Source organism: Mercenaria mercenaria, chromosome 14 (assembly GCF_021730395.1).
Source record: "Mercenaria mercenaria strain notata chromosome 14, MADL_Memer_1, whole genome shotgun sequence".
Classification (NCBI taxonomy): Eukaryota; Metazoa; Mollusca; class Bivalvia; order Venerida; family Veneridae; genus Mercenaria; species Mercenaria mercenaria.
In genome coordinates, this window is record NC_069374.1 from 14,074,661 (window position 1) to 14,088,722 (window position 14,062).

The 14,062-nt window shown below is 36.8% G+C and overlaps 1 protein-coding gene across 3 annotated transcripts in view; it reads left to right on the top strand.

Moving 5' to 3' along the window:
• The window catches only part of LOC123526430 (cytochrome P450 4F2-like), a 46,695-nt gene extending 32,865 nt beyond the window's left edge, over positions 1 to 13,830 (top strand). For 2 of the 3 annotated variants that reach the window (XM_045305565.2, XM_053522968.1), the window contains exons 11-13: positions 449 to 599; positions 10,648 to 10,713; positions 12,862 to 13,830. In XM_045305565.2, coding sequence (XP_045161500.2) covers positions 449 to 599; positions 10,648 to 10,713; positions 12,862 to 12,973 — 329 coding nt within the window. In that variant the 3' untranslated portion in view covers positions 12,974 to 13,830. Of the gene's footprint in view, positions 1 to 448; positions 600 to 9,767; positions 9,847 to 10,647; positions 10,714 to 12,861 lie in introns of all 3 variants that reach the window. The other variant, XR_008366978.1, reaches the window with a different exon arrangement.
• Positions 13,831 to 14,062: the final 232 nt, after the last annotated feature.

The window sequence follows — 14,062 nt, forward strand, 5'->3', positions numbered from 1 at the left end:
TAATGTGACTTAGGGTTTTAAAAATCCATTATTCCAATCTTATGTACACATTTTAATAATGTCTTTGAGGTAGAGTTGTTAAATAGTTACCAATCTTCTCTGTTGTTAACCCTTACCCTGCTGAATTACTGTAATGAACTTGTCCATCTTTTATTTTGGAAAGTACCATTAACTGTTAAAAGGGGTGATACCGAAAGATACTTAATGAATGGCGAACAGTGCAGGCCATGATCAGACTACACAGATGTGCAAGCTGAGTTTTGATCTGAACTAGCAGAAATGACAGAATCAATCTGTCCATCCAGGTAAGGGCTACTTTGTCTGCCTCCTTTACACAGGTTGGACCTCACATTTGTTCAATGAAAATCAAGAATGATGTTAAGATTAAATGCAGACACGTTATGTAATAAATTTTTCACAAAATTTCAGGATTATCACAAAATTTCAGGTACAAATATTATAGTACATTTGTATGCGCTTCACCACAACCCAGCAGTATGGGGCAGTGATTTTAATGAGTATAGACCTGAGAGATTTCTTCATGAAAATGTAGAAAAAATGGATCCATTTGCATTTGTGCCTTTCTCAGGAGGTCCTAGGTAAGTATTGATATATCTGCATGTAGCCTGACTAATTTTAGCTCACCTGAGTCAAAAGCTCATAGTGAGCTTTTGTGACTGCTGAATGTCCATCAATCGTCATGTGTCTAGTGTCATGTGTTTGTCAACATTTTCTAAAAAATCTTCATCTTGAAAACCAATGGGCAGAATTCCACAGGAGTGACCCTTGGGTGGCCCTCTTTCAGAATTGTTCAAAGAATTGAGTTCCATGCAGAACTCTGGTTGCCATTGCAACCAAAAGGAAAAAGTTCTTGTCCAAAACTACAAGGCGTAAGTCATTTATATTTGGCTTATAACATCAGCTAATGGTCCTCTATGCTGAAATTGTGCTCCTCGGGTGAAAAGAGGCCCAGCCCCGGGTGTACGAAGTTTTACAAAGACATATAGTGTGGACGGATAGCTCAGTGGTTTGCACACTGGCCTTCCAGTCCTGAGGTCGGGGGTTCGATCCCCGGCAGCTACTCGGGAATTTTCAGAAACACTTTTCAGTGTTTCCCACCCAACTAGAGGTGAACTGGTCAGGAACCCAGGCAATACTTGCGTGTATCAGTGCTGTACACTTGGTCTTTAAAAAACCAGGCTGTCTATTCGAAACGAGCTAGGCTAAGTTAGCCGGACAAGCCTGTATCTGATTTCTGATCTCTGTCGTGGGAGCTTTGTCTCACTCTGTCCCTCTGGTCAGATCGCTCTGTGTCTGTACTAGTAGAGAATGAATTATGCGCCCTTGTGTGGCTGCATTTGAACTATGTAAAGTGCATTTGAACGTGAAATTGATCATGAAACGGGCGCTATATAAATCTGGTATAATAATTATAATAATATTGGAAAGAACTTTGAAAATCTTTTTTTTCTAAAACCACAAGACCTAGGCCTTGGATATTTGGCTGTAACATTGCATTGTGGTCTTCTGCTAAAATTATCAAAATTATTACCCTGCTGTGAAAATAGGCCCTGCCATTGGGGGTCTGGAGTTTTACATAGACTTATACAGGATAAAGCTTTTAAAATCTTCTTGCCTGAAACTGCAAGGCATAGGCTTTTGATATTTGGTATGTTGCCTTGCCTAGTATTCCTTTACCAAAATTTTACAAATTATGCTGCTGGGGTGAAAAGAGGCCCTGCCCTATAGGGCCCAAGTTTAATATAAACTTAAAAAAATATCTTCTTGTCTGAAAGCTCAAGGCTTAGGCCTTTGATTTATTTGATAGTTGCCTAGTGGATCTCAAAGACAATTGTTCAAGAATGCCCCTTGTGTGAAAAGAGACCCCACCTTTGGGGTCACTTGATATATATGAGGGTGGTTCAGAAATGACAGACTTTGGCTGTCAAAAGCTGCATATTTTGCAAAGAGCAATGTGAAATATATCATTGTATTTTGCAATCTTTCTGTAATTTGTTCATACATTTTTTATAACATATCTGCTATCAGAAAGACAAAGCGCGTAGAATGTTTTATTTACCATAACTACACATAACCGTTGCATTAGCTTTTTCATCTGTCAAGATTTGAATTTGATCGCTTATGTTCGCACAACGATAGTATACTTGTTTGCCCAAAATTGTGCAGCAACACGTCAGGGACACATGCATCGTGAGTATGGTGTCATTGAATTCGGCGTGGGAGGCGGAAGTAAATAACGTTTGAATTAAGTAGAGATAGACCCTAACATTTTCATTGACAGAAATACATTAAATAAAGTCTAGAAATTGATTTCCAAGTCCTTGAAATTAACAAAAATGATTTCACAAATATGCAATGTATGATAGTTTTGCTAATATCAATAACAGAAATATTAATATTTAATTCAAAGTTGTGATCCGCAAAGAATGCCAGCTCTTGCCTTGGGCTAGTACTTTAATTAAAGCAGAGATATTTATTAGTTTACTTCCCTTGCAATTACACAATAGAGTAGAAAACGAAAACGGTTTAAAACACAATAATATACATTTTTGCACAACAAAATCGTTTAGGATTTATTAATATGTATTTGATTTAACCCTGAACCACTGGTTTCTATGATTTTGTCAACTAACTTTTGGTAAAAAATAACTTTTAACAAGCCGGTAATAAAATGAAATACCAGTAAGTATTTTATAGTGCAGTTTTGCTTGTATCGAAATGTCACAATAGAAGCACTTTGTAATACAGAACACCTGGTAGGATTAGTAAAGGTGCAGTTATATTGATCTCTTTTTCCTATGCCTAAATTAAGTGAGTATTACTGTTAATAATGCATGTAATGTTGTAATTGACTCGCATAGCAAATCGGACAATTGATTAGTTACGTAAAAATTTTGACGTATAGAAACTGAAATTTATAAACAAATGAAGCAGGCGCCTAAACAATGTTCGGTCATCTGTGTCTCGATCTTCAAGTGGTAAAAACGATTTGCAAATGGTTCAGAATTGCCTAACTTCAGCAAAACAAAACAAAAATCTGTGATTCTATGTGTGACGTCTTGGATAAAGACCAAGTACTCACGTGGAGCACCCTGTCTGAGATGCTTCATACTTCTCTAGTATTCTAGCCAAACAACATATTATGACATAGGTATTGTTCATTTTAATTTATAAAATTAATTTAAAAATAAAAAATTAAATGCAAACTTAAAGAAAGCATTTCGATGAAGGCAAGACGTTGTTAACGTCATTGAAATATGATCACCATGCGCCGGGTTCATGTAAGGGACTGTTAGAAGGCATAACTCCTGATTGTATAGTCATAAATATGTCAAATTTGCAGTACAGTTAGTAGAAAAATTGCGAATTATGATAGTATATTTCTTGTTTTGCTGTACTGAAGAATGTAAAAGCTAGAGAAAAAAGTCTAAATATATTTTGAACAGCCCTTGTATGAGTGACATAGCTAAAAATGCTAAAAAAAATTATCAGATCATATTTCCTAGAATGTTTAATTACAATGATTAGATGACCTCAATTGATAAGTGGTCACCTTACTGTGACCTTGACCTACTGATCTACACTCTTATTTTTTAAGATACTGGCTTGAAATTCGGATGACATGTTCAGTTTTGCACACCAATCTTAAAACTGACTTTCAGTGACCATGAATGTGATCTGCTAACCCTATTTTAGCATTAGTTTGCCATTTGAAACATGTAGCTAATATAACTCAGGTGAGCAAGCCAGGATCATTATGACTGTCTTGTTTATGCTTCCCCCACAAAAGGCAGGATTGCTGGGGCAGCATACAGGAATAGCAGTGTCCCTTGGTTAGTTTGTTATCTCAAATTTGTGTCCGATCTTATCTTTATCATTCATGGATGAATTTTGAAATCTACATTGCACAAATTACAGATTGACATGACAGTATGTCATATGTAAGAACCAAACATCTACAAGTCTTACTTTATTAATCCTCTCCAGTTTCTGAATATGCTACAAGTTTTATATTCAGTCAGTGATGTCATTCATTGATCAGTATTACCCATAAAACTACTGTGAATGAATTAGTCTTGCTGTTTGAATTATCTTCCTTTATTGAATGTCCAGCTGGATTTTCTGTCTGGTCTGAAACTTGTCACTCTTGGATGAATTTCAAACGAAACTTTGCACCAATGATCAGCATGACATGACAGTATGTTGTTTGTAAGAACCCTTCTTTCTTTTTATCACCCTTTATTTTACTGCCCAGTCTGTAATTTTGTCATTTCCGGATGGGTTATGAAATCTTAGCAAACATGATACTGTGTTAGGTGCAAGAGCCACGACTCTGCCTTTTTACTTTGAGTAATCCCCCTTCTTGAATATTCTTGAAACCTTCTGTAGGGAATGTTTGTAAATTGCACGAAATGACAGAGGACATTTAGAGGAAATGCAGTGTACATTGATCATGATAATCTTTCTACCTTACTGTTTGAATTATTATCTTTTATTGAGTGCCCACATTGATTTTGTGTGTGTCTGTATCTTTATTGTTCTTGGTTGGATTTGACCAAACAATTTTACCCAGATATTTCATATCAGATACCAGTTCCATTCAAATGAAGCAGTATGGGGTCAAACTCTTTTTTAGCTTACATGTCACATAGTGACAAGGTGAGCTTTTGTGATCACCCTTCATCCATCGTCAGTCCGTCAGTGCATCAACAATTTGTTGTCTGCACAATAGAGGTTTCATTTATGATTTTATTTTAACCAAACTTGCATACAACTTGTATCTCCATAAGATCTCAGTTCCTTTCTTGAAATGGCCAGGTCCCATTATGGGTTCCAGAGTGATGGCCCCTGAAAGGGCCAGAATTATCTATTTTGACCTTCTCTGCACAATAGCCGTTTCATTTATGATTTGAATTTAATCAAACTTGAACAAAACTTGTGTCACCATAAGCTCTCAGAGTCTTTCTTGAACTTGCAAGAATCCATTATGGGTTCCAGAGTTATTGCTCCTAAAAGGGCAAAAATTAGCTATTTTGACCTTCTCTGCACAATAGCAGCTTCATTTATGATTTGATTTTAACCAAACTTGCACACAACTTGTATCACAACAAGATCTTGGTCCCTGTCTTGAACTGGCCGGATTCCTTCATGGTTTCCAGAGTTATGGGCCCTTAAATGTCCAAAATTTGCTATTTTGGCTTTTGCAGCCATTTTAAGAATTCATTTATGGTTTGATTTGATACAAAGTTACAAAATATCTTTAACTACAATAAGTCTTGGATTCCATGATGTATCTGTCAGATCCAATCGTAGGTTCCAGAGTTATTTTATATCTTATTACCTCCCCTGATTGTAATCAAAATGAATTTATATCAGTAAGTACTTATAGGACTTATTTGAAATTTCATTATTGTCTTAGTTGGACTAAGACAATCAGGGTAGATAACTATGGACTGACTTATTTCAAATTACCTCCCTTTATTTCAAGTTAAAATTTTATGGGTATATCTCCATAACTAGTGAAGATACTGATCTGAACTTTCATTTATTTCTACAGATGTACTTGAACAATCAGTGAAATACATATTGACTGTATTTATGACAAATTACCTCCTTTTATTTTTTATCTAAATGAATACACCTTAGCAGCTTCTAATGAGATTGATTTGAAACGTTGTGTCTTCCATGGTATAGAAATAGTCATATTAGATAACTCTTAATTGAACATTTATTGATATGAAAACTTACTAATGTATTGTTGTATAGGCTTGTACGCTGTATCTTTTACATGCATTATATATTGCGCCAAGTGTAGGCTGCATTTCATTTCGCTGACATTTATTTGATTATTTCTCGAGAATTACTAAACATATATATGTGGAAGTTGTCTTGAGTTTGTATTGGTTGATTGTGGGAAGATTGATGTAAATAGTTTTGTGAAATATTGTGAAATACTTGCATTTTGTTGGTATTTTTCAATTTATTTGTGCATTTTTTTTTCAGAATAACGTTGAAATTTTCAACTGATTTCTCTTCACACACAATGATTGGCCAATTATCACTTGTAGCTTTTCATGTCAAACACCAATACAATAGACGTGAACTACTTGATATTGGAAAGTATGCCCGGGGGAAATTTCGGCCAGATATTCCTCTTTAACAACAATAAAACAGTTAGGTATTTTAAAATACAGAGGTTCAAGAGGAGGTAAACATAAAGTTAAATCAATATGGGATGTCAATAAAGGGTCCATTTGTATAATTTACAAGTACTGCCTGAAGAAATCATAATTATAGTTCGACCACGAAATGAAATCTGTATAAACAGTTCAAATGTATGGATAGCCAAAACCTTGAAATTCAGCAGCAAAATACCAAAAATGTTACCAAAATTAGATGTGAATCCATTACAACAGGAAGAAGTGAGAAGAAAATTCGTGTATGCAGTTTCAATCCAAGATCTGTCAAAAATAAGACAGTTTCTCTGTGTGATCACATAGTTTCAAATGATTTTGATTTGGTAGCACTCACTGAGACTTGGCTCGGAACTACCATGGATAAAACGTGTATTGGCGAACTTGTACCGAATGGATATTCAATTAAAAGTGTGGCACGGTGCAGCGGCAGCCGTGGAGGGGGTGTGGCTCTCATACATAAGTCTGCATTTACTCTTCGTGTTGTTGCATCTAGTCGTGACAAAGATTTTAAACAATTTGAATACATTGGATTGTAATTTGAGCATCAATGGATTTTCTGCACGAGTGGCAGTGATATATAGACCACCACCAACAAAACAAAACGGTTTAAAGACTAGTGTGTTTCTAGAGGAAGAATGGCCTACTTTCCTAGGCAGGTATGCTACAGTTGATAAAGACATCATCATTGTGGGAGACATGAATTTCCATCTTGATATTCCATCAGACCGAGATGCTGTCAGATTTAAAAGTGTACTTCAGTCATGTGGTATGCATCAACATGTGAACGGACCAACCCATGCCCGCGGTCATACATTAGATTTTGTAATAACCAGGAACGACAGCAAAATAATATCATGTGTCGAGGTCATCGATCCAGGTCTTTGTGACAATACTGGTAATATGTCACAGGATCACCATGCAATTCACTTCAACGCCAGTGCCGCAAAACCAGCTCCGATACGGAAGCAAGTTTCTTTTCGGAAACTACGCTCTATTGACGTAAGTTCTTTCAAACAAGACATCTCAGCGTCCCTTGCACTAAATACGCTTCCAGAAGGCGCAGACGTGGATCAGCTAGTAAATGCATATTCAAAAGGATTATCCTTACTGATAGATAAACACGCTCCTTTACGCACAAAAACTATCGTTCTTCGACCTAGCTGTCCGTGGTTTACAGACGAACTTCATGAGGCTAAACACTTAAAACGCAAGCTTGAGCGGAAGTGGCGTAAATCCAAACTAACAATCGACCATCAACTTTATAGGGACCAATGTGCTACCATGAATAAACTCCTAATTCAGGCCCGAACCGACTACTTCTCTGATAAGGTGAAGTCGTGTGGCACTGACCACAAAAGTTTGGCCAAGATAACCAAAAATCTACTAGGAGACAGCCAAGATGCTTCCCGTCCCTCTAACACATCACCAAAGGAACTTGCGCAGAAGTTCAGTGACTTTTTCATCGAGAAAATTGAGAACATTAGGAATGATATTATTTCGCATAGCCAAACTGATCGTGATTCAGTAGACTTGCATTGTCCAGAACACCAAGAAGTAGCAAACTGTCTTATTGATTTGGCTCCTACAACGATAGAAGAGGTAGAACAAATTATACAAAAATCTCCAAACAAATCCTGCGAACTTGACCCTTTACCAACATGGCTTCTGAGAAATGTCTCGATGAGCTCTTGCCGCTGATAACAAACATCATAAATACATCAATGGAATTAGGTTATGTACCAAAAGAGTTTTAAAAGTGCTAGGATAAGACCCCTGCTTAAGAAACCAGGTCTTGAACCAAACATTCTCAAAACTACAGGCCTGTATCTAACCTCCCTTTCATTTCAAAAATCTTAGAAAAGGTAGTAGATGCGCGTCTTGAGCGGCACTTGAGTGAAAATGAGCTACATGAGGGACTGCAGTCTGCTTACAGAAAGTTTCATTCAACTGAGTCGGCTTTGATAAAGGTACAGAATGACATCCTCACATCTCTCGATCAAAATTCTGTAACAGTCCTCGTGCTACTCGATCTTTCTGCGGCTTTCGACACGATTGATCACCAAACACTGTTACACCGGCTCGAACATCATTTTGGAGTCACACACAAAGCACTTGCATGGATGTCATCATATCTTAGTGACCGCTATCAAACTGTATGCGTTGATGGTGAGTTGTCGACGCCTACGTTGATGAAATACAGTGTGCCCCAGGGATCAGTGCTTGGTCCAAAGAACTATATCATGTACACTAAACCCGTGGGTGCCATATGCAGACGTCATGGACTTCTTCATCATTTCTACGCTGATGACTCTCAATTATACCTATCTTTTAAGCCGATAGAGGCTGTGGCCAGAAGTGAAGCTTTGCGCCGCATTGAGAGCTGTCTGACTGAAATTGTCTCGTGGATGAATTCCAACATGCTGAGCTCATGCTGACAAAACTGAGGTAATGCTATTGACATCAAAGCGTAACTCCAAGTACATTGATGACGTTTCTGTGAAGGTCGGTGATTCTGTGATAAAATCCACGAAATGTGTTAGGAATCTTGGAGCAGTATTTGACAGCGGTATGGATATGGAACAACAAGTCAACTCGGTGTGCCGGGCTGGATATGCACAACTTCGCAGAATAGGTCACATCAGACGGTATCTTACCAGTGATGCCACAAAAACCCTTATAAACAGCCTGGTTACTTCACGGTTAGACTACTGTAATGCCTTGTTAAGTGGTATACCAAACAGCACACTTAACAAGTTGCAACATGTCCAGAACACTGCAGCTCGCGTAATCACTAAGAGCGCCCGTCGCAATCATATAACACCGGTTCTGAAGGAGCTTCACTGGTTGCCAGTGAAATACAGGGTGCAGTACAAGGTTCTGACCCACACCTTTAAGGCGTTACACAATCAGTCCCCTGCCTATATTAGGGATATGCTAGAAGTGTATAAACCGTCAGGACCCTAAGATCGCAAGACACGCTGTCACTGGTTATGCCAAAATCTAATACCATGATGTATGGCAATCGCAGCTTTTCGTGCACTGCTCCAAAGCTTTGGAACTCTCTTCCTGTCAAAATCAGGGAAGCTGACACGCTAGCTGCTTTCAAAAGCCTGCTCAAAACCCACTTTTTTGTACAATATTTTGTTAACTGACCGATACATTTATTTTTTTTATCTTGTTTTTTTTTTTAAATTATACTTGTTTTCATTCATGATTTTTGTTAATGTGGAATGCATTATCTTTGTATACGTATTTGTTTGTATTTTTGCAATTTATTCTGTAAAGCACTTTTGAACGTGTACAAGTGCATGAAAAGAGTGCTATATAAATGTGGTATAATAATAATAATAATAATAATATACCAGTGAATGATTACCTCCCCTAATTTTAATAAAAATGGATTTATCTCGGTAAATATTTATAGAACTCACTTGAAACTTCATTATTATCTTAAGTTGGACTGAGGCAATCAGGGCAGATAGTGATCAATCAGGGTAGATAGCTATTGACTGATTTTATGTCAGATTACCTCCCTTTGTTTCAATTCAGAAAAGGTGTATCACAGTAACCAATGAAGATACTGATTTGAAATGTCATTTATGCCATCAGATGGACTCGGACAATCAGGGTATATAACTTTTGACTGAATTTATGACAAATTACCTCCCTATTATATAAACAAATACATATCAACAGCATTAAATGAGATTGGTTTTAAATGTTATTTTAGTCTTCCAGGGTAAGGAATAGTCATATTGGTACAAAAATGCAGCATTTGAGCCTAGGACCCTCAAACTTGGTATGGAAATTGGCCATGGTTATGTCAAAAGGGACTGTTACAAGAAAATGTTTATCCTGATGATATTTAATGTGTATGCCTATGTGCTCTATGGCAAAACTTGATCATGTCATTTTGAGCAATAGTACTCGGGTGAGCGATACAGAGCCATCATGGCCCTCTTGTTTTCAGAAGTACTTTCTTGCATATAAATATATCATTGACACAGGTGCTGTCTAGTTGCTGATTTAACATCTGCTACATGGTAGTCTCTAGTTTGGTCAGGAGAAACACTTAAATGCAGTTGATTTCATATTAGTCTGTTGATACACTATAATAGTTTTATTATGCCCCCCTTCGAAGAAGGAGGGGTATATCGTTTTGCTGATGTCTGTAGGTTGGTCGGTCGGTCTGTTGATTGGTATGTACATGTTGTAGACCAATTTGTTTCTGAATGATAACTCGGGTACAATAACTGTGGTATTCTGAAAGTTTTATAATTATTATTATAATCTCTCAACAGATAAACTCAAAATTGAATTAAAACCCTTGTTAATATCTAAAATAGAGGAAATTTACAGTAGAAAATTACCCCATCAAAATGATTTTTAAGAATAATTGGAAAACTGATAAAGACATTTGACTTTGTAGGAATTGTATTGGTCAGAATTTTGCCATGATGGAAATGAAGATTATGATAGCAAGAATAATTCATAGGTGAGTATAATATTGAAACAAAGTTCTACCTGTATAAAGCAGCTTGAGGCCCACCTGCTTAGCCCAATCGGGAGAGCGCATCTCTACGGATTGCAGGGTTGTGAGTTCAATACCTGGGTAATGCATATGTTCTTTATGACGATTTGATAAAAAACATTGTGTCTGAAATCATTTTGTCTTTCACCTCTGATTCATGTGCGGAAGTTGGCAGAGAATGGGTTAACTACCTGCCATTACTGAACTGAAATACACATGAAAAATGGCATTAATCTCAAATCAAACGAAGCATGTGGCTACTAGAAACTAGTTGGTCAATTTAAGAAGTTATCCCGACTGACTGCTTAAGGCATGTTGCTGCTTAATTACAGGTGGCTGCTTGTACAAGTTCAGCTGTATTGCAAATAATCTTAGTTGCATAATTATGTCTCCCCTCTCCCCACTGAGGGAGACATATTGGTTTTGCTATGTCCGTCCATATGTCACACTTTATTTCTGATCAATAACTGGAGAACTGTTTGACCTAGAACCTTCAAACTTCATAGGATGGAAGGGCTGCAGGAGTTAAAGGTTGGTTTCACTCCATCAAATGTCACAGGGGCCTGAGCATTGAAAACAATTTCCGATCAATAACTTGAGAACCACTTGACTCAGAATGTTGAAACTCCATAGGATGATTGATCATGTAGAGTAGATGACCCCATTCGATTTTAGGGTCACTGTGATAAAGGTCAAGGTTACAGGGACCTGAACATTGAAAATCATTTCTGATCAATAACTTGAGAACCACTTGACCCAGAATAAACTTTATAGTATCATTGGATAATGCAGAGTAAATGACCCCAATTGTTTTTGGGGTCACTCTATTAAAGGTCAAGGTCACAGGTTCCTGAACATGGAAAACTATTTCTAGTCAATAACCAGAACCACTTGACCCAGAATGTTGAAACTTCATCTACATGTATTAGGATGATTGAACTTGCAGAGTAGATGACTCCTATTGATTTTGGGGTCACTATTAAAGGTCAAGGTTACAGGAGCCTGGTCATGTAACATCATTTCTAGACAGTAAATTGAGAACCAATTGACCAATAAAGTTGAAACATCATACGATGATTGAACATACAGAGTGTGTGTGTTCGGGTTTAACGTCTTTTTCAACAATTCTTCAGTCATATAAATGACGGGGACATACAGAGTAGATAACCTGTATTGACTTTGGGGTCAGTCCATCCCAAGTAAAGATTACAGTGGACAGAAAATGGAAATCCATTTGTGGTGAGTTACTAGAGACCCATTTTACCTAGAACTTTCAAACTTCATAGGGTAATAGGACTTACCTAGTAGATGCATGGCTGCTATTGTTTTTGGGGTCACTCCATCATAGGTCAGTGTCAAAGGGGACAGATCATAGGAAACTCTTTCCAATCAATAACTTGAGAACTTGGCCAAGAATGTTGAAACATGATAGGATGAGTGGACATATAGAGACCCTATTGACTTTGGGGGTCACTTGATCAAAGATAAAAGGTCAAAGGAGCCTGAACAATAACTTGATAACCACTAGGCCTAGAATGCCGAAACTTAGTTGGATGATTGGACATGCTAAGTAGATGATCTGTATTGCAGTCAACCATCAATTGACTAGCTCCTGTCCCCTATTGACTTCTTGCCTTTACGACTGTGCATTGGGGAGACATGTGCTGTTTTACAAAAGCATCATCGAGTTAAAACTGTTTTAGTATTAAACTTTCAGACTTATAACACGTACATGAACATTCAGTAAAACATGGTTCTGAAAAGGCTTTGTGTGCTCATCTTAATATTATGAATTTCTCAGGAATTAAAAGTAAGGACTTCTTTTAATGCTGAAATACACTGTAAGCTGTCTCGTACCTATATGAGATGTCTCGACTGCTAAGAGGACCTACCCTTTTAATAGTCGTGCTTGATTCCACTTGTTAAAGCAGACCATCTGGTGGTAAAAGGTAAAAAAACACTAGTTTCATTACTGTATCAATATTTTTAGTTTCCTTTTACATCACTACATGCGGGAATAGATCATATGTATTGTAAAAACCACTTGCTGCTTTCCTAAAAAATAAGCTTTATTTTCAGGTTTTGTAATTATATATGATTTCTTTATTCTAGGTTTAAGATAGAAACAGTACCAGGCCATATCTACAGAAAAGAACTAAGTGTGGTTACTCGTTCAGAAAATGGGATCTTATTGAAAATTACACAAAGAAGACCTAAAACGTAGTTCCATATTCTTATATTCATACACATGATTTTTATTCTATAGGATTTTATTCTACTGTAAAAGCAGAAATTTTTAACAAGGTTTAATTTTTGCTATATTCTTGAGGCCCTATATCGCACAAAAATTAATCTAATATTAAACCTTGCAAAATACTCAATTTTTCAATTTCACAAAATTTTGACATGGTGAAAAGTTTTGCTTTTACAGTATTACAGTGAAATTTTATAATTTGATTACAACTTTTGAACTTTTTTTGAATTGATTAAACCTTGCATGAGTCTTTACCATGACATGAACTTAGGTACCTTCTATTTTTTGTCTGCTTCCGCCCCTATTTTCAGAGTTATTGCCCCTGAAATAGTCAAAAATGCTCATTTTCACCTGTTATGCACCTAGCTCAAAAGTATATGATATAAAATGATGAAAACTTGCATGAGTCTTTATATCATGTTATAAACTTGCACACCTCTTATTTTTTGGCTGGCACCTTTCCCAATTTTTAAAGTTATGGCCCTTGAAATAGTAAAAAAATGCACATTTTCACCTAATTATGTGCCTAGCTGAAAAACTATTTAATGTAAATTAATGAAACCTTGCTAGAGTCTTTATCATAATGTTACCTTGCACACTTGGCATTCTTCTTGAGAATCTTAGTGATTATTACAGAGTTATGGCCCTTGAAATAGCGAAAATTGTGTTTTTATTAGTAATGAATCATTTTCATAAAATGTTTGTTTAGGCTATACCCATTTAAGACTGCAAACATTTGAATTTCCCCCCTTATCTGTGACAAAAGTACCAGTGGGGCACACCCTGTGTCCTACAGACACATTCTCACACCCTATAACGTGATAGCGCGACACCACCAGATAACATGACACCAGATCGGATAACGCGACACTCTGCGGAGTTTGTTGTCGATTAGAAGTAAGTATTTTCAATTTTTTCTTTACACAATGTGAATCAATGAAAAGCAGACTCTTACCAGATTTCGAGGATAGAAAGAGGCATTTAAAGGAATGTTTTCTGAATTGAAAAAGACACCAAATAATCATACAGATGGCTAATCCACGGCCAGATTTTCATTGT